The 26060-nt window shown below is 55.3% G+C and overlaps 1 protein-coding gene across 9 annotated transcripts; it reads right to left on the minus strand.

Moving 5' to 3' along the window:
- Nucleotides 1-4803: 4803 nt before the first annotated feature.
- FLOT2 (flotillin 2) lies at nucleotides 4804-25971 on the minus strand. 9 transcript variants are annotated; one of them, XM_051635602.1, is made up of 12 exons: nucleotides 25097-25971; nucleotides 16690-16771; nucleotides 13981-14049; nucleotides 12116-12206; nucleotides 7731-7854; nucleotides 7211-7329; nucleotides 6695-6808; nucleotides 6483-6602; nucleotides 5842-6056; nucleotides 5546-5729; nucleotides 5223-5372; nucleotides 4804-4957 (listed from the first exon to the last, which is right to left on the minus strand). In XM_051635602.1, exons 1-12 carry the CDS (start codon nucleotides 25704-25706, stop codon nucleotides 4919-4921), a joined length of 1917 nt encoding a protein of 638 aa, XP_051491562.1. In that variant the 5' UTR covers nucleotides 25707-25971; the 3' UTR covers nucleotides 4804-4918. The 9 variants fall into 9 exon arrangements, with proteins under 9 accessions (XP_051491562.1, XP_051491558.1, XP_051491553.1 ...); XM_051635598.1 differs by lacking the exons at nucleotides 13981-14049; nucleotides 25097-25971 and adding exons at nucleotides 20795-21000; nucleotides 23149-24582; XM_051635593.1 differs by lacking the exon at nucleotides 13981-14049.
- Between the last annotated feature and the right edge of the window lie 89 nt (nucleotides 25972-26060).

Raw genomic sequence — 26060 nt, forward strand, 5'->3', positions numbered from 1 at the left:
CTCCCATAGGCGGGGAGACCCCAAACTGGGTGTTACCCATTCCAAACTGGCTCCCAGTTGCTGGACAAGGGCTTTGGATGTAGCGGGGGGCAGCCCCATAGGGACGGGACCTGGTGCAGTGCTGGGGGGACATGGGAGTGCAGGAGTCCCCCTGCACAAGCACCCCCAGGTGAGGCACAGGGGTGGGTGCAGGAAGACTGAGTCCCCCCAGGGTGGGTGGCCTCCAAAATGCTGTGTCCCCCGGCCATGCCCGCTCCCCCAGGGGACACGTCTGCTGGCCCCTGGGCCTGGAGCCCCTGGGACAGAAGAGAGCCGGAGCCGTGGTGCTGAAACCCGCTTTATTGCCCCGTGCCCGACACCCGGGCTCCAGCACCGGCCGGGCCGTGCCGTGACGTGCCGGGCCGTGCCGGGCCGTGTCACGCCGTGTCACGCCGTGTCACGCCGCTTGCCCAGCCGGCGGCAGAACCATTACCATTACTAAACTCAGTAATGGTAACGGTTTCCCCGCCGGCCGCGGATCCCCGGCCGCTCCCGCAGCTCCCCGCACCCCACGGTGCCCCCGTCCCCCCCACTTCCCCACCCCACAGGCCCCCAGGGCCCGTCCCCTCCCCACCCCCCCGTGCCCCCCACCCCTCCGTGCCCCGTGTCGTGTCGGTCCCACGTGGCGGGCGGTGCGGGGCCGGTGCGGGGCCGGTGCGGGGCCGGTGCGGGTGCCGCCGGGGGGAGTACATCATCTATACTGTAGTGTCTCCAAGCCAACTTACAGTATACGATGATATCCTGTCCCGGGAGGCCGGAGAGAGCCAGGGGGTCCCGGGGGGAGCAGCGTCTGCACCGGGGCAGGGAGCACCGTCAGGAACCACAGCACAGGCACCACGTCCCCTCCCCGGCATCCCCACCACCTCACCCTTGTCCCCCTGGTCCCACCACCCCAGAGCAGGATGAAGGGTCCTCGCGGCCTCCCCATCCCAGCACCCCACACACCCCATCCCTGCCTCCCCAGTCCTGCTGCCCCGCAGCAGGATGGAAGCTCCCAATGCTCCCCCCCTCGGCATCCTCTCTTTATCCTCCAATCCCACCACCCCAGAGCAGGATGGAAACACCCCGTAACTCCCCCATCTCAGCATCCCCCTACCCCCTCCCCTCCTTATCCCCCCAGTCCCACCACCCCAGAGCAGGACAGAAGTTCCCCCCAACCCCAGCCATCCCCTAACCCCTCCTTGTCCCCCCCAGTCCCACCACCCCAGAGCAAGACAGAGGTTCCCAGTAGCCCCCCCATCCCCAACACCTCCTCGTGTCCCCTCTTTGTCACCCCCAGTCCCACCACCCCGGAGCAGGACAGTGACTCCTCAGGAGGTGGCACCTACCTCTGGGGGTGGCACTAGGGCTTTGTGGGGTGCTGGCTCTGAACCCGCCTTATAAAACCTGCTCTGCCTCATCTGCATATCACACATCTGCACGCACAGCTGGACGGGACCCCTTAACCCCCTCGTGCCCGGGGGGGCACAGCCCCAAGCAGCTCCCCACAAGCCCATGGTGGGTCTGGGGACACAGGGCTTGCCAGGACCCCCCTGCAAGCCTCTCGTCCTCCTGCCTTGACCCCTGTGGTCACCAGGATGGCCCCTCCCATAGGCAGGGAGACTCCAAACTGGGAGTTACCCATTCCAAACTGGTTCCCAGTTGCTGGACGAGAGCTTTGGATGTAGCAGGGGGCAGCCCCATAGGGACGGGACCTGGTGCAGTGCTGGGGGGACATGGGAGTGCAGGAGTCCCCCTGCACAAGCACCCCCAGGTGAGGCACAGGGGTGGGTGCAGGAAGACCGAGTCCCCCCAGGGTAAGTGGCCTCCAAAATGCTGTGTCCCCTGGCCATGCCCGCTCCCCCAGGGGACACGTCTGCTGGCAGCATGTCCCCTCCAAAACAAAAGATGTGTCACCCAGTGTGCAGGGACATGTCCCCCGCCTGTGTGCGCCCCCCCCCCCCCCCCCCAGGTGAATTTGTCTCCTGGAGGGATGTATCCCCCAGCTGTGTGTCCCCAAAGGACATGCCACCCCTGGCCAGGTGTGTCCCCAAGAGGACTGTGTCACTTCATTTCACATGGCCCTGGCCATACATGTCCCCCAGCCGTGTGTGTGGTGGGACCGGCACCCCCTGGGGACCAAGCAGCACCCCGTGGGCCTGGGGTCCCCATTCCAGCCCCATACACCCTTCCCTGGTCCGCAGCCCTCTCTGTCCCCACTGTGCCATCATGCCCGGTTGTTGGCCCCGGACACGCCGCGTTCCTGGAAGCCGCCTGCAGGGGGTTGATAATCCCCGCCGGGCCCTGATAAGCAGCAGCGCTCGGCTATCGGGGACCCTGCCCTGCCACGCCAGGTGTCCCCAGACCCGCTGTCACCTCTGAGTGACAGGGGCAGCATCACCTACACTCCCCCCCAGCCTGGCCAGACACTGGCAGGAGGTGGCTGAGGGTCAAGTGGCACAGGTGGCACAGGAGGGGGCACCAGCCTGTCCCCAGGCAGGATGTGGGGACCTGGGGGCTGCAGCCCCCCTGACAGCCCTGCAGTGCCGCGGCAGCAGGTCTGGCTGCAGATAAGGAGACATCAGGGGCTGCCGAGACGTCCCCACCCAGCATATCTGCAGGGTCACCCTGCTGCAGGGTGTGGGGGTCAGGGCCCTTTGTCCTGCCCACATCCCTGCCCCTGGAGGGGGGACATGGAGGGTCTTGAGGGAACTGCCAGTGCCCTGGGGAGGGCATTGCAGCAAAGCACCCCCTCTGAGCCCCATTGCTGGTTGTCACTGTTGGCTGCCAGGCTGTCCCTGAGAAGGACAGGTACCCCCAGGGCCACCCTCCTGTCCCCCAGAGCAGGGAAGCACGTGCAGGGCTGGGATGGGGACACCAGGCTCACTGGGTGCCATGGGACACGGGTCACTGTGGGTTGCAGGGGCTCTGGTGGCAAGGCAAGGGGAGCTGGTGGCAGCAGGAGCTGCTGGGACAGACAGAGCCATCAGCCCACACCAGCCCTGCTCCAAACACTGGGGTGTCACCAGTTGGGGTGTCCCCATGGTGGCCAGCTCTCTGGGTTAACCATGGCAAGGCAGCTGGAGGTCACCAGCCACCCTCGGTGACTCCTGGCTCCATCTTCACCCATGTGGGAGCAGGACAAGGCTGTACCCCCAACTCAGGGTAGCTGGGAGCAGAGCCCATGGGGACATGGTGATCACAGGAAGGTCACAAGCTCTGCAGGAGCAGCATGAACCGGGACACCACTTCCATGCATTGATTGTTCCTCCATCCCAGGGGGAACACCTGCCCATTTTGGGGCCAGCAGCCCCAGCCACGGCTGGTCAAGCACCAGCTCTGGCACAGGCCCGGGAGGGTGGGTGCAGGAGGCACAAGTCGAGAGCCAAGGCAGGCGGTGACAAGGAGGTGACAAGGCTTTATTATCATACAGCAGTGAGGGTGGCAGGGACACAGACATGCACATGCAGATAGGGCACCTCGCCCGGCGCGCCCTGCACCCAGAGCCAGATCTGAGCCCGTGGCCCCAGCACAAGCCGGGGGCTGATAACACCCGTGCTCCCCACCCAGGTGGTGGGAGGGGCATGGGGTCCCACTGCACCCTCCACCCCACAGTAGGTCACTGCTGGCAAAGGGACTGGCCAGTACTGGGGGCACTGCCAGGGGGACGGATGGGGACCTGGGTCCCTGCACCCACCAAATGGCAAGAGGGGGGTAGCACCAAGCTGTGGGTGAAGGAGCTGGTGGAGGCACCTCCAGCACCCCACGCTGCCAGGCCGACTTCACATGTGGGTTTGGCTGCTACAAGTGAGGGGACAGGCAGGGAAGGGGCATGGGCCAGCAACGGGCCCTGGTGGGGACACACAGAGGGGACAAGCTCTTTCACACTGTCACTCAGGGAAGCAAAGCCACTGGCCACACACGACATGGGGCCCAAGGGTGGTAGGGGCTTCTGCTCTGCCTGCCAGGGCAACCCCTGGCCAGCACGGCCACTTGTCACAGCCTCGTGTCCCAGGCCATGGTGCTGGAGGAGCCTGTCCCCCCCACAGCCCCCTGCCTGGTCCCCTGTGTCCCTCTGACCTGGGGCTTTAGGAGTTGGGGGAATCAAGATGTACCACAGCCCTCAGGGACAGCAGCCTCAGGGACAGGTCTCGCATCCCTTGGGGAGGCCGGGGTGGCTTTGGCACAACGTGGCTTTTTGGCATTCCTGGTGGGGGGAATCCATCTCCATCAGCCCCCCCCGAGCTGTCCCAGCCCCAGATCCTGGGAGGAAACTTCTCCAAGGGAAGGCAGCATGGGAGTGGGCACTGACTGCAGCACCCACTGGCTGTGCCTGATTGTCACCCACGCAGGGAGGTGACTGTCACCTCTGGGAAGCCCAGCCTGGGAGGGACTGTGAGCACTGCGGGGGCCCTGAGGATGAGACACTGGGACAGGGAAAGCCACAAAAACAGCTTGTGGGCAGAGGCAGGGGGTGGCAGTGCCCAGGGAGGTGGCTGTGGAGGGCAGGGAGCCCAGGGGAGGCGGGTCCTGGTTGTTCTCTCCCTACAGCTCCACACTCCATGCCCCACCAAGCCCCTGCTCTGAGCCTGAGGATAGAAAACAGCAAGGCACTGGGATTGCAACATCAAACAAGCTGCCAAACATAACTGCAGACCAGACCCAAACCCTGGCCTGCTACAACACTCCGTTAATTACAAAATAAATCCCCTCCCACCCTTTGTAATAAAAAGAGCAGCTGATTGGACATGCAGCTTTCTAGCCTACAAAATAAGGCACCAGAGCTTAAAAATGAAACTCTGATTGTCTTTGATATCAAAAGAATTCCCCTGTGTTGAAGGCAGTTGATGTCTGAGTGCATAACGAGGAGTGACCTTCACTAGCTTTGGGCTGGCCAGCCTCACACCTGGGCCCCGGTGACTTTCTGGATCAGGGGGATCTGCAGGAGGGGAAAAGAAGCTGTTAGGGTTGGAGGAGGGGAAGGAAGGGAGCTGCCTTCAGGCTCCCAGGGATTCTCTCCCTCCCCAGCTCTTCCCCCAGGCAGGGCTGGGGAAGGAGAGAATCCCTGGGAGCCTGAAAGTTTTCAGGCAATCCCTGTGCCCTAGGAGATGCAGGAATTGCCATTCCAGCTCACCTTAGTGAGGTCCAGGAACTGCCATTCCAGCTCACCTTAGCGAGGTCCAGGAACTGCCATTCCAGCTCACCTTAGCGAGGTCCACGCCGCTGACGGCGCGCACGCAGGCGGGGATCTCGGCCAGCAGTCGGGTCACCTCGGACGTCGTGCTGCTGTTTTCTCCGCTAAGGATAACGATCTCGTCCACTTTGGAGAGGGGAGCAGCCACTTTGGCAGCGATCTGGGGAGGCAGGGAAGGAGGGTGGGATGAGCAAAGAGCCAGGGAGCTGCTCACCAGCTGGGCAAGGTCCCTACGGGGACACACGGGGCCTTGCTGTGCTCTCAGGAGAGCAGACCCAGCCTGGGAACCCCCCACCACCGCAGTGGAGCAGGGAAAAGCTGCTCCCTCCTCACCTCAGGCAACGCATCCAGCACCAGAGCCAGCTGGGCAGCTTCTCCGTACTTCTGGAGTGCTTCAGCTTTCAGCTTCATCCCCTCAGCCTCCGCCATCCCCACGGCCTCAATCACAAAGGCCTCCGCCTCTCCGATCTTGCGGATCTTCTCCGCCTCCGCCTGAGCAAGGAGGACCTGCTTCAGCCTGGAAAGGGAAACGCAGCCCTCCAGCAGCCCCGCAGCACCGCTCTCCTCCCTCCAGCAGCCCCGCGGAGCCCAGGAGCTGGGCTTGGGGCAGGACCAGCCCCCGGGCTCACTTCTCGCCCTCGGCGATCTGCTGGATGCGATAGGCCTCGGCCTCGGCCGGCCGCTTCACCGTGGCGATCAGCTCCTTCTCCATCCGGGTCACCTCCTTCTCCTCCACCTCGATCTGCTTCTTGCGCTGCACCACCTCGATTTCAATCTCTTCCTGGCGGATTTTCTGCTGCTCCCGGGCGCTCTGGAGCTCATAGGCCAGCTCGGCCTCTGCGGTCTGTACACGGGAGAGATGAGGAGAGGGGTCTTGGCCATGGAATCCTGTGCACGGACACAAGAACCCCCGGCAGGCCCTTGAAACAGACATGGCTCCTGCTCTGGAACAAACCTCCACCCAGAGGTGATGCCCCTACCCACAGAGCTGTTTGCTGTCCTTCCCGTGTGCTCTTCACACGGCACTTGGGCACATCCAGCTCCAGGTTCAGCTTGGATGACGCTCTCAACCCTTTCCTCTCCTAGTCCCACCTAACTGCTGCAAACAGGGGGAAATCTGCTGCAAGGAGCTCACACTGAGACACTGAAACCTGGGTTCTCCATCTCTAGCTCTCCTAACACGCCGGAGGAGGAAGCTGGCAAGTCCCAGAGCTACCAACACCACCAGAACCCAGCCAGGGAACAGCAGTGGCTGTCAGACACCTCTCACCTTCATGTTGACCTCCTCAGTGAAGGCAGCTTTCTGCAATTCAAACGCCTGCTTGGACTCAGCTATTTTGGTATCTGCCATGAACTTGACATCCAGCATTTCCTTCTTGCACTCTGCCTCCTGTGGAGAGGAAACAGAGAGCAGAGTTCCAGGGTTTGCTGCTGGAGCAAAACGGGCAGATCTGGGGAAGCCCAGCAGGTCTCTGGACTCACCCGGATGCCGGCGTCTCGCTCGGCTTCTGCCACCCCAATGTCTGCATCCCTCCGGACAGCTGCGGTCTGGGTCTTCCCCAGGGAGCTCAGGTAATCCACTTTATCATAGACATCCTGGAGAGGGGAAGATAAGACACAACCGCTTCCAACAAGCCACTCCATCTTGCTCCCTTCCACTTGGAGCTCAGAGCAACTACTTGTGTGGCTAGGCCAGGGTCAGAAGGAGCCAGGCCAGCAGGAACAGGCATGGCTGCGAGAGGCAGGCTCTCCTGACATCTTCCCTCTGGCTCCTTGCAGGCTCGGTTATCAGGAGCTCTCTCCAGGAGTCATGTTTATGGAGCCAGCTGAGTGCTCTTTGCCCAGCTGCCTGGACACAGGACATGCTGCAGTGACTGTCATGGAAACTCCCGAGGGCTGGGCTGGGCTGTCAGCTGGAGCCTTCCAGATGCCCGTGGCTGAGGAGCCAGGGCCAGGCTCTGCTGTGCTGGCCCTGCAGAGCCCCGTGTCTGGGCTCACCTTGATGGTGAAGCTCAGGATCTCGATGCCCATGCGACCCACATCGGGAGCTGCCACCTCCCGCACCAGCTTGGCAAACTGGTCCCTGTCCTGGTAGATCTGCTCCACCGTCAGGGTACCTGCACAGGGAAGGAAGGTGAAGCACTTTATTTGGAACAGGTAACACGCGATGATGTGGGTTTAACCTCAGCAACATCCTTCTTGCCCCTGATCTCTCCAGGTCTGGGTGCAACCCCCTGCCCAGGCCCTGCAGTTGCACTGACATCTCAGTCTCACAGGCACCACCACCACACACACCTGTAACCCACGGGGACTCCAACATCTCTTACTGCAGGCACTGAAACCTCCCTTATCACAACACAGCAGGAGCTGCTGCAGGGGAGGAACAATCTAAGATGCCACCTCTGCAGAGGAATCGCCCTCTGGGGCTGCTGCAGTGGCAACGATACTGCTGGGACCAGCCAGCAGAGGAGGGAGAAAGCTGCCCAAGATGCCTTCAACAGCGTGAGCCTCTCTGCACCTAGGATGGAGCGCAGATGCCCCTCCAGTGTCTGAAGGACCACGTTCTTCACATCTTGCACGTTCTTCCCCAAGAACTGCTCGCAGGCCACAGCCAGAAGCTCCTTCTCAGTCATTATCTTCACCTAGAGAGACAGGAGACAAAACCAAGGGGACTGAAGGAGCCTGCCCAAAGAGGAACAGGCACCCAACAGCAGCAACAGCAGCAGCAGCACCAGGCTGCCAGCCCCCCCGTGCTACCGATGCTCCAAGGGTCCAAGCTGAGCTGTCACCACACTGAGCCAGGCCACCAGACCAGGTGGCGACCCCCTGCTCCCTGCTGCTGGGACAGCCCAGCTGCAGCAGCACCCAGGGCGGCCCCTCTGCAGCCCCTGGTGCAGCTCAGCCTGCAGAGGGGCTCCCTGCAGCCATTGATCCCACAGAACCAGCCACTGGGGGATGTGGGGACAGAACCTGGCCCTACAAGTCCCACCTGATGAAAACTTTACCAAAGAGCCCTGGACTACTAATTCAGCCACTGCACCAACACCAGACCTAGGAGGAGAGGGCTATTACTACTCCTGGCCAAAAGCCATTTCATTGCCTTTCTCTTCCTCTTCCTTCACTAGAATTAATTTTTCTGAGATGGGAAAAAGCAGAGAACAAGGAAGAGTCCAACATGCCCAAGGAGCAGTTTGGGAACATGGGCTCCATTCAGCATTCCCTGCAAGGAGAGATGAGACAAGATGGCTGTAGCACATTGGTTTGTCCTGCTCCTGGTTGGGAGCTCCCAGACACCCTTCATGGTGACCCCAAAGTATTGTGGCCAGGATCTGGTTGTCTTGCTCTGCATGGTCAGTCTAGTGATGAGCCCCAGAGGTGGGACACAACTGCCCCAGGGCTGCTCTCACCTCCCACAGTCAGGACCAGATATATAAGGATCCCCAGGCCCAGACAAGCCAGGTCTTAAGATGGTCTTGCTGCCCATGAGGCTGCTTTCTAAAGGCAAAGTGAGGTAAAAATACCTCTGGGTATGGTAGGCAGTGGAGACGGGGCTCTGTAGGGCTCAGCTAAGAGGAGGTACAACCCACCAAGGTTACAGTGTCTGGTGGCCAGTTCCAGTCTGAGGGCTCAGGCAAAGCCTGGACAAAGGGACATCTGTATGTCTGGTAGCACCAGAGAAGGCAGTAGGGTCATACCAGCACCTCTGGGTGCTGAGCAGGTCCCACAGCACCCTCTCATGGAGACATCTGGGCCGGGCAGTGCCTCCTGTCTCATGAGATGCTGGTGGCATCCTGTGTCCTGCCCCATCCTGGTTGGACCTACTGGTCCTAGCTAAGGCCTCCGGAGCTTCAGGTGCTGCATAGGAGCCTTTAAGGGTCCTAGTGCACATTTCTGATGGGTCCACAGCCTACAGACCTCATCCTGACACCTACCAGACTGCTTTTCAGGGTTGAACTGCTGGCAAAAGGAACACAACCATTTCTTGAGAAAGCCTGGTCTGACAGCCCAGGAGTCTGAAATGATCCTGTGACTCAGTAGCAGCACCCAGCCCCAGCACTGCCAGAGAGCAGGACACCTGGGACCAGCCACCACCCTCTAAGGGGACCAGAGGTGGACCACGTTAGAAGCAGTGAGCTGACCAAGACTCTGCTACCACAACCCTACTCCTAGTGATGTGAAGAAACACCAGCCTGGGCTGATTCTATTTCCTACCTTTGCTTCTCAGGCTGGGCCTCCCAGACAAAACCCCAAACTGAGCCTGGGGCAAACGTGGGAATCCTCTTCTGCTTTCACCCCAAGGCCTCTGGGCTCCTTACAGGCCAGGCCACTGTGGTTTCTTGTCCCTGCACCCCGGGCCAGCACTGTGCACTTCCTACACAAGGGGGAGTTGGGAGAGCTGCTCACGTACAAGGAGAGGGCACAGAGCTCATCTCAGCAAACGGGAGGTTTTTTTTCAAATACCAAACCCAATTATCCTCAGCAGCAACGTTTATGGTGTCCATCTGCCAGCAACTCCACTCTCTAACTAATCCCCACCCTTCAGGAGCTATGGAGAGGAGAGACAGGCCATGGAGGGGGATGTTTGCTAGGAGAGTCCCTGTGGTACTTAACAGGAGCAAGGAAGGATTCAGGCTCTGTGAATAAAGCCTGGAGATCCCAGGGGAGCCTGGCTCTCTGCTCCCAGGGGATGTCAACCTACAAAGCAAGGGCTGCACAAACCAACAGAGAGCTGAGCAATTTGCTCTCAGCTTGTTTCCACTGTTTCAGACAGGACAGTGACACTTGGTGCATCTTCAAAACATTGTTGGCATTAGAGAAAGAGCTGAGCTGGCAGGGAATCAGAGCTGCTACAAAACAATCCCAGCTGGAGCATGGATCCTGCTGCACCCAGCCCCAGCCAGCTGCAGGCACAGCCAGGCCTGAGCACGGACAATCCAATTAGCTCCAGGCTTTGAAAAATGCTGTGGAAGGATCCAAAGCCCAGCGTGGCCCAAGGCAGCAGCATCCCAGCACACCCCAAGCACTCAGCCAACACAGCAAGGAAGCTACTGGTGAGCACTCATGACATCCCTCTTCAAAAAAGTGCATCCTCAGGCACTTTTTATTACGATGGCAAACATTTCAAAAGGTGTTTCTCTGGTGATCGTGTGTTTGCTTGCTCTCTTCCTTTTCTTGCACAAGCCCTTCAAAGGAAAATGTTTGCCTCAGAAGTGCTTCTCCAAATTTAAGTTAACCTCTGCCACGTGCATCCCCTGCTGCCTCAAACCTGCCTTCTCTGCATGGCAATTCCTTGCATCTCACAACCCTAAACCTTTAAAATTAATGGATAGTGGGGAAAAAATGAACAGTGAGCAGAGAGAATAACAAGACCAAGGTGAATTGGGAGCTGCATTTTCTAAATCCAGGCACCTGGTGATCCAGCCTTCTGCTACCATGCACCACCCAGCCTGGACTGTTCTGTAGGCAATGGAAGGATGTCCCAAAACTGGGTCAAAAAGGAATGCTGGCTTCATAGAAATACCTCTTCTAAAGACAGAAGGAAAAGCCTATGGATTTATGAAGTGTCCATGCATTTTGCCAACCATGCAAAGGCCACCGTGGGACAGAGTAGCAGCTAAATGGATAAAATGAACTGAAAAATTGAACTCAAGGATACTCGTTCACCAGGATGAGCCCAAGGAGCTGGCTCCCATGCTGGTGCTCTGGCATGTAGCCACGTTCCCCAACAGCAGCAGGGCCATGGATTACCTGCTGTTGAGTCACCATCCTGCCCAGCCCTTCTGCCATGTGTAACAACCCAGAAACTGCTCCTGGCTGAATCTGTGCCCCCAGTTGTGCTCAGACACAGCACATGGCTCCTCTGCAACATCAGGCCAGAGCAAAGCATGAACCAAGGGAGGAACCTGATGCTGGGGGGAGATCTGTCAAGTGCTGGGTCTTTTAAGACCTAACAGCAGCCATGGTGCTCCTCCCTGGGATTTGACACACATGGGGCTTTGGTCACCTCACTGTGTCACTCAGCTGCTGCCCTTGGCCCTGCTGCTCCCCACGGGGACATGGGCCTCTCCTGCAATAACAGACCTGGAAATGCCTTGGACACATGGTGGCCACAGCCTCATGTGCACCCTGGGAGTCACCATCTCAGTTCTACACACCCAGAATGAGCCGCCAGGAGGAATTTTCAATCAAAGCATCCAGCTGCCTGGTCGGGGAGACAAACTCAGACAAAAGACAGCAACATTTTCTTCCCAGCACCCTCTCCAAGGCAGGACCTGGTCACAAGGGCAGCCTCTGGATCAGGGCAGCAGACCTGGGAGTCTAAGAAGAATGCAGGTGTCTCAGTGTGCTACCTACCACATGCAGCAAGAGCTGGTTCTCACCTATGAAGGCTCAAGAGAAGCAAAACTCATTTCAAGCCAGGAATTTGACACACAAATTCTAGTGCCTGGAGGGACCAAGTTCTTTCTTCAAGTTTAAACTCACCATGAAGAATTACAAGATCCACGTACTAATAATAATAATCCAAAGCAACATAATGTTTTATATCATCTCAGGAGTGAACAGCTCAGTCCCAGAGGGCCACACACAGCTCCAAGGGCACCACAGTACATCAGTATTTCCCAAACAGATCAGGTCACCCCCACACACACCGCATTTGCCACGTGGACAAATGAGAGACCAGAAAAAGAGGAAGGATTCTGGGGAAAGGAGAGGTCACAACGCCCTTCACAACACAGGACATGCTGTAGCGTGTCTGAACCAACAGGGACATTGTGGGTTTGTACAAGAATTTATTTCAGAGCAGTTGCCTTCTGTTCCAGACAACAGCAACCTCTTCAGGGGGAAAACCAGACGTAAGTTAGAGACATGCATTCCTGAAATGATGTTTTGGAGTTACTGTACCTGTGCCACACCTGTGACAGTTAAAGCTACCCCCTCCGCCGTCTCTACGTCCTCACACCTGGGCTGTAACGTCATTATCTCTAGGGAAATCCTGCCAAAAAACGTAAAATATTTGCACGTTTCCAGGTAACACACACTCAGCTCTTCCCCTTGTATCTCCTGCCCCGGGCTACCTGCTGCACTCACCACAGGTAATGTAAGACAGGCACAGGACACAGCCAAGGGACTGCAGCTGTGACCACAGACAGACCAGACACTTTGGCCAAGAGACAGATTTTCAGATCATGTTTAAAAACAATTTATCAGCAGAGAAAGGCTGGGAGATGGAAACGACACCATGAGCCTTTCCTTCTGCTGGGCTAGTGAGGTGGCCAGCAGTTGGCAGCTTTGGGAGCCCAAAGGGTGCTCTGTCAGAGGCTCATTGTGCCACGCTGCCCAACGCTGGGGTCACTGGTTTAAAAGCACAGCATGGACCTGGGCTGCTCCTGCCCACCCTGGCAGGAGCCCTGGTGCTTGGCAAAACCTGGCACTGATGCTGCAAGAAGCAGCCCTGCCTTTGCCCTCGCCAGGTCAGCATTAACACAGACCCATCTCCTGACTGGGTTCACCTCTCTATTTTTCTTGTGTCCCATGATCCAAAGGCAGAGAGAAGATCTTCAGGACCATGCCTGTAGAGTGTCAGGCACCCAGGAACAGATCCTGCAGCTTCATAGTTTTATCACTCATCCAGTGTGGGCTCCAGGTACTTGGGCCAGACTGGGCAATCTTGCAGGTCATGATTTGTCACAAGATACATGCTTGGCCATGGCAGGTTCTGCTTCAGGAAGCAAAGCCTGGCCCTTGTGTCACCCATAACAAGCCAGCAAAGCGTTGGGAGTCAGGACAGAAAGCCAGGGGGCAGGGAGCTTGTGTCAGCAAACATTAGATGAAACATCTGAACCATGAAGGGGCTGCCCTGGGCTGCTGCCTGCACGCTGAGTCGCCCCAGGTTTGGCTGGAGGTCCTGAAATGAATCTCTGCAAGTTCATGCCTGCCTTGGCCACTGTCCTAATTAAACTGGCACGCAAACTGGGAGCTGATAAAACCAATCCCACTGTCCAGGAAGCACAGAGGCATTTTTTGCCATATGGGCTCACAGCTTTAATCAGCTAGTGCAGGATTTTAGCCTTCTGAAGACCTAATCTATACTTTGAATTTAATTTCAATGCTGTGCTGCTTCTTAGTCAGCAAGTCACAGGAAAGTCTGGTAATTACTGTCACATCAGGTCACAACTGCTCACAGGACAAACACTAGTTCTGCATGCTGCAACTCAGCCAGGGTCTCTATGCTGTACTTTGAAACGTGACAACATCCAAAACAGGCACTTGTCTCCATGTGGAAACCCATATCCAAAACTGCAGATCCAGGTACAGTTGCAGTTTCCCCCTAGGGACACTGGTTTCCTTTTGAAACAGCACAAAACGTGCCCTGAATCCTGGGCAGAAGCCCCTCTGGCCCACTTGTGGCTCCACACAAAAGCTGCTGCTCTTCTGCTCTCCACCAAGCACACAGTGGGAAGTGCTGCCCAGGAAATGGTTACAGCTGGAGCAAATGTCTGCAGCTTTATGGGAAGGAATTTGGAATTTGCCAAGTGTGCATCTGTCTCCATTACCTACAAACTGTGGAGTGTGCCCCAGGCAAGTGCCCCAGAAGGGGAAGGAGAGGAGGGTACTGAGATGTCAGCTGTCCCATTAGAAAGCCATTAGTTTTTATGTTATCCTGCTGCTGCTGCTGCTGTTGCTGCTGCTCCAAACAGAGGGATAAAGAGTTAGACAGGATGTTAGGAAGCTGGTGGATTATTACCTGTGCAACCCCTGTTACGTACAGTGGGACCCCCTCCGACGTCTCAATATTCTCACAGCGACAGAGGATGGTCATAACCTCCAAAGACAGTCTGAGCAGGAGGAATAAGGGTGGGACAGCAAATACACAAAGCAGTTATCAGAGAGAAAGACACTCATTGTAAAGGACAGACCAGACTTTCAGGTTTCAGCTCTTCCCTGGTCAGTTTGCCTTTCTCCCCCTGCCTGCTCCCAGGGCTGGGGCAGGGCAGCCTCCCTGCTCATGGCAGGTAGCTGATAGATTCTACTTGCTCTTTGAATCAGGATAAACAGGCTGGGGACTTGTCTCCACCCTGCATCCCCTAAGTCACTGTAAATAAAGCTGGACCATGCATCCCACCTGGGCTGTCATCCTGGAGTAAGTTGGAATTCTCTGTTGGAGCCATCTTCACACACAGAAAATTCCTTTCTGTAACAATTTAGATGTTTCTATGCAAACATTTAAGAGGAGACATGGAAATTAAAATGATGGGGACCTGGCTAAGGTGAGAAGATGCTTCCAAGTGCTGAGTAATAATCACTCAGTTCCCCCAGAGCACACAAGACTGAGCTGCCTCTCTCACTGCTTTTGTTTCTGACCTTTAAAAAGGGACAGGATTCTTTTTTTTCTTTTCTTTTTTTCCCCCCAGTCCTCAAGGTTGCAGCAGAGTAAGAGCCCAGCTCCCTGCCAGCTCTAACTGTTCCTTTTGTTCCCAGGTTAGTGCTACCTGGTGGGACACCACTGACAGCAACACAATTGCTGCTGTCTCTCTTGCTTTCAGCACTGGCAGTTCCAGAGAAGATGTCCTAATTTCAGGGGAGGAAATCTGCCTCTCCATGTGAATGCAGCAGGCGCTGTCTGGGGCACAGCTTCTGGTGTTTGGGAAAGGCTCTGCTTTCAAAAGGACAACTAAGCCCCATATTCCTTGGCGTGAAGCAGGAGTAGAGATTTTCAAGTAGAAGATTTGTTTGGGTGCTGGCACTCCTGTCAAGAGCCCCATTTGCTAAATAATGCACAGACCTCTATCCTATGACAGCTCATTCCTGGCAAGCAGCTCCTGGCCCTGGGCTCAGCCTTTGCTGAACTTGCTAGGGCAGTGTCCCAAATAATCTGCTATCTCCTGCACATGGCAGGTCAAGGTTGTGCTCTGTTTTCTGGACTTTTCACACAAAAAGAGGAGAGAAGAGCAGAAACCATTTGTTCAAACCAGCAGTTCTCCCAACAAGAATGAATCTTGCATGGATCAAATGCAGCTCTTGGGCACTGAGCCCACAAGCTGGGCCTTCTCTTCCCCTCCCACCAGAACAGCTGGAGAGCCCAGAAGGGTGTTAGCTGAGACCTCTTCAGGCAGCCAGAGCACTCTGGGATGCTCTTGTAGCCATCCTGGCTACCAGCCACCTGAGAGCTGCCGTGACTCAGTTGCCAGCAGAAGCCAGGACCCCTTGGAACGAGCTGCGTGGCCCCCAGGTGAGCAGCAGCTATGGTGGTGTCATCTGCAGAGCAAGGGCAACAACATGCTCACTTTGTCTGCTGGTGGCAAACCATGAACAGGAGAAAAGAGGTGGCAAGACCAGGCAGTGAGGGTTAACTACAACTTCTGGCCATCACTTGGTGCAAAAACCCAAAGGTCACATCTTTGGCCTTTTTCCCTTATTATTTCTTACACAGAAGGAGGAAACCTGCATTGGTGAGCACAGGGGAGGTGCCAGGAGAGAGTAACATTCCCAGGTATCTGGAGATGAAATGCTACAGTAGCAGGACAGCAGCACTGTCAGTGTGTTAGTTCAGAGAGCAGCAGGGCAGAAAGCAGTGAGCAAAACCCACAGCAGAGGAAAGCGAAAGAAAGGAAATCCCATGATTTTCACTAGGAATGCAGTCTGCTCCCAAGGAGACAGCAGCCAGCAAATCTTTAGGAAAAGAAACTTGAGGAGCAGGAGGGGGCACTGGCCCACCACATGCCACAAACCTGTTTGTTACTGGTGAGGGTTTGGGTCATACTGGGCAGAACTCAGTTCCTCCTGTGAACTGAGGGATGAGCCAGCCTGCTGGCCCTGCTGCCCAGCACCTCTGCCAGAGCCTGGGAGCACTGCCAAAGCAGCAGAGGAGAGCAGGGCTCCTGCCTTCCTCAGCACCCACAGCACCAGCACAGGAAGAAACACTGGCCAGCCAGGCTGCAGCCCTCTCAGCTCATTGGGTAAATAAAAAACCCAACAACAAATTTTCAAAAATAAAATCTGCCTTGGGTTGGAGGAGAGGTGTAGACAGTAGTTCAAACTGGAAGTGTGGGATTCTCTTCTTTGTCTTCTGCACGGTGATGCACAGCTCTCCCCACCCAAACAGCCAGCACAGACCTACCCCATCCTGCAACTTCACCATTATTTACTGTCAGGTAAGCCTGAAGTGACAGGATTAACTCCTGCAGGGCCATGGACAACCTCAACTCCATCACTCAAAGCAGGCAGAAGGCAGAAGCTGAGTGGTTTTGAGTGACTCTGAGCTCCCCATGCTCCAAGGCACACACAGCTCCTTCCAGCTCCAAGGCAGCTTTCCCTCAAAGGACCAGGAGCTGGCCACACTCAAAGGCTGATGCTCATCTATGGCTTCACATCCAGTGCCCAGTCCCATGTTCCTAAAGATCTTGCTGACAGCCCCACTGGGATGGCTCTGCCTAATTCCTACTCCAAAACCCCAAAAAGTAAAGGAGTTTCCTTACCTTTGGGTGTCAGTGATGCACCACCAAGCCCAGGCCCAGCCTCCATACACGTACTGCTTCACATCAGAGCCACAGCAGCCACCTGCAGCACAGCAGAGAGCAGAGGTGTAGGGATTACACACACGTGCACTGCTCTCAGCCAGGGAAAAACCTGCACCCAGACTGAGTCATGAGCAAAACAACTTCCCAACAAGCCTCTGGGTCCTGAGGAAAGGGCATCCTGAGGGGCCGTCAGTCCCCCCAGCCCCTGGGAGCAGGGGAAGCACCTCAGCAACCAGTGCTCCCAACACAAGCTCTGCAACACAACCCAGAAGAATCCAAGCGTGTTTGCAGTGTCTGAGAAATAATGAAGACAGAAAAAACACTTCCCAAGATCCACAGCAGCCCTGGAACACACCTTGGTCAGCCATAGCACATCTCCTCACCTCCCTGGGCTTCACACAGCAATTTTCCCAAGGCAGCCTTTTTTTTTTTGGAATTGTCTTATACAATTGGAAAACAGTATTTGTAATAACTCAGTATGCCAAAGAGTATCACACAGAAAGGGACAGTATTTCAAGCCAGTGCTTTATTTTAGTTTTGTTAAGCAGTTTAAGTCATTTTAGCAATGAGAGTCATTGTCAATTTATGTTTCAGTATCTTTAAGCCTGCTTTCCATGACAGAGCTGGTGCATCAATGCAAGAAATCCATCTCCTTTCCCTCACCCACACTGCAAACCACCCTTAAACCCACCAAAAAGCTAGCAGGTCTGTGCTGGAGGAGGGGAGAACCCTTGAGCTCCCCAAAAACATCTCCTAGCTCCAGCTCACACAAGTGCTGTGGTTCCTGAGGCTTTGATGGTCCATAACAGGGCCAGCTGTGCCCAGAGTCGGGGCAGATCAAGCTAGAGGCACCTCCCTAGGCTGCTGTCCACAGCCACACTTATCACACCAGTGCCTGAGCACCTCAAGCAAGGCAAGAGCTGTATCAACACAGCCAGGGACAGCTCCAGCCCTGCAGGACGTATCAACAAAGACAAGACAGAGGCAGCAGAGGGAAGAGCTGGCAGGGAAAGCAGTGTGGCTGCAGCGCTGCAGGAGCTTGGCATGTGGGAAGGGAAAGGGAGGGCTGGGAAGTTGACAGCCACAGAAAACAGCTCTTGAAAGAGAACTTATGGTTATTGATTTCATTGCAAGAGGTTAAAAAGAAAAAACAAAGGCAGACACATCAGGTCAGTGCGCCAGGAGGGCCCTCTGGGCCACAGGAGGGGACTTGGTCCTCCCCATCCTCAAGTGTTCATCCATCTTCCAGTAGCAGCTAAAGATACCACCTGCTCCACTGGTTTTCACACGATGCCTTTCATAAACCAGGAGATCAGCCCCATCACCAATTCTTCACCTTCCAATTTCAGCAGGAAGTAAATACAAATGGGAAATGGATTTACACACTTTTTCAGGTCTCCTATGCTCCACAGGCTAGAGGAATATTCTCCCATCTCCTCCAAGACAGCCTCTGGATAGCTTCTTCCTGCAGCTGCAAGGCTCTTTCAGCAAGATAAGGAGTCACAGGAGCTGATGGTACAACATCCTGCAGCATATTAACCACAAAGCCCTTTGATGTTTCTTGGAGGACACCGGCCCTTGTTTTCCAAGAGCAGGAAGGAAGGTGCTCCTGGCAGTCAGGAAAAGCAGCTCCACATGAAAAGGTATTTCATTTCACAGGGTCTATATGCTCTTTGATTTCTCTACCGAGCCTCTGGTATTGTTTCATAATAATATACTGAGAAAATTCTGGACCCTAAACCCACTGTTGTTGTAAGAATCATCATAGATTCATAGAATGGTGAAGGCTGGAAGGGACCTGAAAGGTCATCAGGTTCCAACCTCTCTGCTATAAGCAGGGACACCTCCCACCAGACCATCACAGATATTTATTTTCTCCTGCAGGCAATGCAAGGAAATACCTTATTTATCATCACACCCATGCCTGCTTCCCAGCACTGCACAACAGTGCTGCACAGCACAGCTCACCAAGCTAGATCGTATGTCAAAAAGTGTTCAAAGCATAAGAAAAAACAGGGAAAACTAACACATCAGGCAGGAGAGGGATGGCAGCTGGTTGCTTTCATGCTAGCTGGACATCTGAGCACAGCAGAGCTCTGTTCTGGTAACACAAGTCAGATGAGCTGAACGCTCCTTTTCCATCACAGCCCTTGTGGCCTCTTTCCCAAGTCTCAGGGAGCAAGTGAAAAAAGGACCCACAAAGCGAAATCTTTGCAAAGCTCAAGAAGAAACCCTCTTGCACAATGAGATTTGGCAGAGAAATTGCCTTTCCCAGCTATAATGCAGCCACTGTTCTCCCAGCCCAGGTCTCACAGCCGCTTGGCCGTGGCTTCCACAAACACCCCCGTGCCCCTTCCAGGACCAGGCACACTACAAACACAGGAATCACAGCTGGGACGATGCCATCCAGCTTGGCCTCCTCCCAGATAAAGGGGTCCCATGTCCAAGCAAGAATTCCCAGAGCCAGGAGAAAGCACATTGTCTGGGTTTTTTTGTTTTTGAATGAAAGATGAATTGCCTGGGAGTCTATAGCTCTCAGCAGATGCAGGGAGCTGCTGCCCTGAGGGACAGCATGCAAGTAAGAACAGGAGCCCCAACAGTAACGGGGACAGGGGGCTCAAAACATCAAAGTTGGGACAATCTGAGGTTGTGAACAAGGTGGTGTTTGCTCTCCCAAGGTGACTCAAGGCAATGAGCTTAGCAGGAAGTGGTGAGATTCAGAAATCAGGTCATGGTAACTAGGCTGTTACGGTACCTCTTAACTGTGTTTCTTCCCAGAAGCTGCTGCAGGCTGAGCACAAGAGCAGAGCCAACATTGATGCCACCACCTGCACAGAGAAAGGTGCTGCCTTCACCTTAACTTCAGGGCAATTTGGTACTGGGGTCTCTTCCTCCAGGAAGACCCAGTGTCCAAGTTGGGAATAAACATCTCAGGCCAGCTGGGCAGGAGTTGGGTTTGTCAGGGAAACAGCCCTGGGAAATGTTGTGGGGTGCTACCCAGTGAGTGCAGAAAGGGGAGGAAAGAACTGATAATTGAGAACAGTTACTGACAAAAGATATAATGGAGCAAAGGCAAAGGAGTACATCAAGAAAATCATGTGATAAAGCAGGGTCTAGACTGAAATCAGTGTCTGGTTTTTAGGCCCTGCTGTGCATATGAATTATGCTTTGTCCATATGCAGAAGTGGCACAAGGTTAACAGAAATTAATTTAAAATTATGCAGGGTTCTGAGTTGAATCCATAAAACCCTTTGATGGTCACAACAGCAGATGAAAGCAGATAGTTTGTTACTCATGAGATCTGTATCAAAATTACTAATGTAAACTACATGTATCAATGCTACACAGCCAGTTGAAAAACACCTTTAGTTTAACTCATAAGCAGAAACCCAGAAAGACAAACCACAATGAAAACACAACACAAAAAAACTACAGACACACTATCCCAGAATTCTTCTTGGAACCTAAAAGGAAAGCCCCAAGGCTACTCCGTCCACCTCCTCTTCCTGCTATGCTTTCTGAAGAGTAATTTGCAAGTCTTGGAGATTAACAAGCACCTAACAAAATAAAATGTGAGCCTCACCATCTGCAAAAAAAGCTGAAAAACTACCTCCTGTGAAGGAAAGGCCACAGAGGAGCTGCATCAGTTGCAGCATGAAACAAGCATGGATCACAGGCAGCACGAAACCAACTACAGGAAAAGATTTTTCACTAGTCAAATGAAGAACCTGTCTCAATGGAGGCTCTCAGTTAAACCTGACAATAATCAGTGCCACCAGTTGTTTTCTGTGCAGCTTGCCCAGTGCAAGGGGTAGAATACCTCAGCCCTGGGACCGTTCTGAACTCTGGTTCCAAAGGCACGAACGCAGACAAGGGAAAAACCTTGTGTGAAACTCAGCTGAAGCTGCCTGCTCCTTCCCACAAACTCCTTCTGCTTTTGGGGCTGAAGCACTGGATCACAACCAGCCAGCTCACACAGACCTGTGGCTGGAAGTGAAGGGACAACCCTGATGCCACCAGTCTCACCAGGAGTGTTGGAGCTCAGATGGCTCTTGCTGCTCACCATGTCTCTCTGCAGGAACACGGCCTAGACCTCCTCCCACTCCATTTTCACGCAATCAGCTGTTCTCACCCAAGTGTAGTTCTCTGCACTTCTCCTTATTGAACATCATGGTGTTTCTTTCAGACCATTTAGGCAATCTGTTGAGTTTGTTTTGATTCTGATCCTGCTCTTCAAAGCTCTCAGATCCATCCCCAGCTCAGCACAGCCTGCAAGTTCAATAAGCACATTCTCGAGTCCAAGCCAAAACAAGGAATTTACTTGATAAATCCTTTCAGCTGAACAGTGAGCCACTGTCGTGTTCCCTGGCAATGGTTTTCCAGGCAGTTTCATATTAATTTTATAGCATCTGAGAACCCAGTTCCTCCTCACACTGTGGGCCTCTTGCAGGAAGGGCTTGCAGAACCTCAATAAACCTTTATTTCAGGCTTTCAAAACTTAGCGAAGTACCATAAAAACAGTCCCTTCACAACGGCTCAAAGTCACGATCAGTTCCTCCTGCTGGAATGAGAGGATGCAGGAACAGGATGTGAGAGCATGGAGCAGCTGCAGAAGGGTTAACCACCCCAGAGTGCTGGGGTGTGGCAGGAAATGCTTGAACAATATTGGAATTAACCTAAAACTGAAATTAACCCTTAGTTCTTCTTTTAGTTTGACAGAGATCAAGGAGCCCCAAAGAGTGATGCACTGAAGTAGAGAAACTGGGGTGGATGGTATTTCTCTAGCTGACTTCGGAGAAATCCCAGGAGTTTAACAAGCCTCACTGCAGGCAAGATGTGTGGTGCCTGCTGCTCCTCATCCCTCAGAGTGCAAACCCACCTGAGAGGAAAGCAGGATTGGGCATGGCTCACACTCAGCAAAAGCCTGCAGCTGTTTTCTTCTCAGGAGCAATGTCTTTGTTTTGATATTCTTCCAGGAAATTAAGCTAGATTGACTGGGCTGCAGCTCCCCTGACTTTTTTTCCTCCTTTCACCTCTGGCACTTTTGCTGAAGCAGCAGCTTATTCTGACCCAGAAACACGGTGGGCTGTGCCAGCCTTGCCCTGTCACCTCTCTCCATGTGCTCACCTCCAAGCTGCTGGACCATTGCTGCCAGATGCCACCCTGCAGCCCACAACTGGCAGAAGGAAAATGCTCCAGCTGTAGAGATCCTGGCAACACTATTTACTTGCAGGAACTGCAAGATGAACGGGGCTGTTACACCCTACATCTGTGTTATGAGTCTGCAGAAACATGACAGCTCTATGCTTCACTATTAGCAGATCGATCCTTAGCCACAAAAGCTGCATCCAACCAGACTGTAACCCAAAACCAGCTCTATGCATCCCAGATGATCTATTGAGCTGATGGGAATACTTGGATATCAGGATGAACAGGTACTTTGTGCGTCTCCCTGAAAACTCAATGCTTGGAGAGGACTCGGTGATGGGCCCCGCACCTATCAAAGCCTCCTCAGTTTCCACCAAACCTCCCTGGGGGGCTCCCAGCACCAGTACCCTCCAGCAAAGGTAGAACCATGTTCCAGAGAGACCACCACCACCTTGTAGAGCTTTGTAGAGCCTTCTTACAGAGCCAGGACTCCACATTTCACCAAGGGATGGGCTAACCAAGGGCAATTTCTTAGGAGATCAGTGTTGCTCAAGAGGGAAGGATGTGAGTGGCAGTGGAAATGCTGACCTGTGCCTGGGGAGCAAGTTCCCAAATAAGGCTATGAAGCTACTGCACACACAGAGGTTCCCAAGGCAGGGCCAGCTGCTCCTTGAGCACTGCAGGGACTCAAGAGTCTCACAAGAAAGTGAAAAGAAGGAACATAACTCCTCAGAAAAATCCCATATGCCAGGGAAGGCACGTGACTAAGCCTCCTTCAAGAGGCACAGGCTGACTTTACAAAAAAGAAAACTTGAAATTAGCTCCATGCTTTGGAGGCGCCTGCCATAAAGTGAAGCCTTTCAAACAACAATGGCATGGCAAGCCCTCACTGCAAGCCAAAGCCTGCTTTTCATGTTATTTGCTGTTGGTTTACTCTTTCCTTCCCCCTCTCTCCCCAAATCCAACCTAATATGATGGAAATAAAAGCTGGCCCCAAAAGACCTCTCTGCTGTTCCCCAGAGGGACGTGGCTCAAGTTCCTGGAACTACAGCTGCGTGTAGCTACACACCTCCCACTGATGTCCTGGTATTCACTCTGCACATATGCACGGAGGAGCTGAAGGCTCTGCAGAGCTCCTGCAGCCTCTTGGGCTGCCCCTGAAGCTCAGAGACCACGTTCCCAGGGGACAGCAAGCCTTTGTAGACCACGCTGGGCAGTGACAGAGGAAAGCCACGTCTGGTGGCAGCACCGAACCCCATTCTGACTCACAGAGCCTGATGCAATTTGCCCTCCCTTCCCAGAACTCGGCTGTACATCCAGGAGTGTCCTTGGCTCCCTGCTCCCAGCTGCAGGAACGTAACGCTTGGAACTGCAAGCAGATGCCATGAATTCCTGCTGGCTCATCTTACAAGTGTGTTTTGGAAACTCCAGAGCTGAAGAGAAGTGAAACCAAGCTTTTAAGACTGAAGGGCACCCCGGCACACCTGGGCCATGGCTTCCCAATGCCTCCCACCAGCCATGGCATTTCATCAGTTGTCAGTGATTGTGCCGGGGGTCTCCCTGGAAAGAAGCACCAGCTCTAGGTCACAGAAATGTGCAGGAGACCAGGAAAGCTGCAGAAAATACTGCTGCTCCAGGCAGCTGGTGGGTGCGGTTTGTGACTCCTTAGAATCAGCTGCCACAGCGGGAGTATTTGTTTCCAAAACTGCAGGCTGCTTCTGGCATCTCCTCAGTAATTCCTGTCACAGGTCCGTTATCCAAGAGAGATGCAGGGATAGCAGACCCGCCTCAGCCTGCTGGAGGCTTCAGCTCCAAAACACAACAACACAGTTTCATGTGCATGGCACAATCACAGCACAGCCCTGACGTTCACACACCTTTTCTCCCCCTTGAGTTTCCATCTGAACAACAGCTCTTCCCACAGAACTAGCCCAGTGTTGACAGAAAGGATGTAACATGATTGAGGACACCTGAAGTGACAAGCATCTGTATCTAACCTGGTTATTACCTTGCATATGCCCTCAACCTGTCACGCAGAGTGAAGCATCCAGCCCTTACAGCAAGCTGTGATATCACCTAACTGTAATTAAATCCTGTCTGCATGCAGCCTGCTCCTTGCCAAAGTGCAGTCTGGAGCTTCAGCAGAGCAGCTACAGGTTGAATGAGACACCGGGGAATTCACTGCTGGTTTATTTAACCCTCACCTAAGCAACCAGCTCATCTGCTGTTAACAGCAACACATACCTGGTGGGCATCAACTGCATCCAGTGTCAGCACCAACAAGAGGCCGGGTGACACGACAGTAATGAAGCAACAGTAGGACAGGATGGATGAGGAGAACACCCCAGGACAGGCCCATGGTACCCTGCCCCAGAGGGATGCTCACACACAGCCCCCCTTTCCCAGCTCCTGCCCCCCAGGAACAGGATGGCTTCCTGGTAATCCAAAGGCTGTTGGCAGCAGCCCAGGGCTGGGCACTCCCGCTGGTGCTGCTGCCTGACATCATCTGATGGGAAGAGCCACTGGATCCCCACCTCACCCACTGCTCCTGCCACTGCAGGGACCCCAGCCCAGAGCCGGGGGTCCAGCAGCAGGGAACTGCCCACTGCCCCAGGGACAGCCCCAGCACCGCAGTGCCCTCCCGCAGCAGGACACCCTCCAAACAACACCGCAAGGTCCACTTGTGGCAGGGGCTCTCTCAGTGCCCCCTCCGAGAAGAGCCTCCCCCCACAACATCCCACTGCTCCTTCAGGGGATCCCCTCCCAAACCCCAGGGCACTCTGCGGCAGGTGCTCCCCTCAACACCCCTCGTATCCCAAACTCCCGCTGCGGGAAGGGTCTCCCATTCCCCACCACCTCCCGGGTTCTCCCCCCCCGCAAAGTAAGGACCCTCCCCACAGTCCCTCCAAGACAGGGACACCCCCCATCGCAGCGTGTCCCTTCAGTGTCCCCGAGCCCCTCTGAGGACAGGGACCCCCTTCCCCAGCACCAGATCACACGACAGCGGCCCCTCCAACCCCCGAGGCTCCCCTCAAAGCCCAGGACCCCACAATTCCCCCCGGGACCCCCTCAGACCCCATCACAGAGACACCCCCTCCAATACTCTCAGGGTCCCCCCATGACAGGAACCCCTCAGTTCCCTCTCCCCTCTACAACAGGGACCCCTCAGGCCGCTTCCCCCCCCCAACCAGAGACCACCCCCCCGCCCCGTCCGTACCTGACACCACCAGCGCCTCGTTGGGCCCCACCGTGTGGCAGTTGCCCATGGTGCCCGCTCGCCCGCGCCTCCTCCTCCTCCTCCTCCTCCTCCTGCTGCTGCTGCTCCTCACCGCCCGCTCCCACAGCGCCCCGCGCCGCCCCGCCCCGCGGCCATCTTGGGAAGGTCGGGGCGCCGGGGGCACCGAGCCCCCCCGCGCCGCCATCTTGGGTGCCGGGCGCCTGCGCTGCGGGGGGGGGCGTGCAAAGGGGTGTGCAAGGCAGGGGTGTGCAAGGCAGCGGTGTGCAAGGCAGGGGTGTGCGAGGCAGAGTGTCCAGGGGTGTGCAAAGGGGTGTGCAAGGCAGAGTGTGCAGGGGTGTGCAAAGGGGTGTGCAAGGCAGGGGTGTGCAAGGCAGAGTGCGCAGGGCTGTGCAAAGGGGTATGCAAGGCAGGGGTGTGCAAGGCAGAGTGTGCAGGGCTGTGCAAGGGGGGTGTGCAAGGCAGGGCTGTGCAAGGGGGGTGTGCAAAGGGGTGTGCAAGGCCTTGTGCAAGGCAGAGTGAGCAGGGCTTGTCCAAGGGGGCGCGTGTCATGCAGTGCTTCGTGTGGGTGTTGAGGAGGGGTGTGCAACATAGTGTGCACGGGGCTGCAAGGGAGGGTGTGAAGTGGGAGCGTCTGCAGGGGTGTGAAGGTGAAGTGTGCGTGGCTGTGCAAGCTGGGAGGTGTGCAAGGCAGGGGTGTGCAAGGCAGGGGTGTGCGGCGCTGCAGCACGGGCCTCAGTGCAAGGCAGGGGGGCAGTTTTGCCACGTGGCGCCCCACGCTACATGGCTGTGCACGTGTGCGTGCAAGGGATGGTGCCCCGCACTACGCAGCGTGCACACACCCCCACTGCACGGGGGACACTGCACGAAGCCACGGCTGCCTCCTCTAAGGCTCCGTTTCACACCAGGCCCCGGGCAGCGCCAGCGCAGGATCCCCCACGTCCAG

This window comes from Apus apus, chromosome 18 (genome assembly GCF_020740795.1).
Source record: "Apus apus isolate bApuApu2 chromosome 18, bApuApu2.pri.cur, whole genome shotgun sequence".
In the NCBI taxonomy this organism is placed as follows: Eukaryota; Metazoa; Chordata; class Aves; order Apodiformes; family Apodidae; genus Apus; species Apus apus.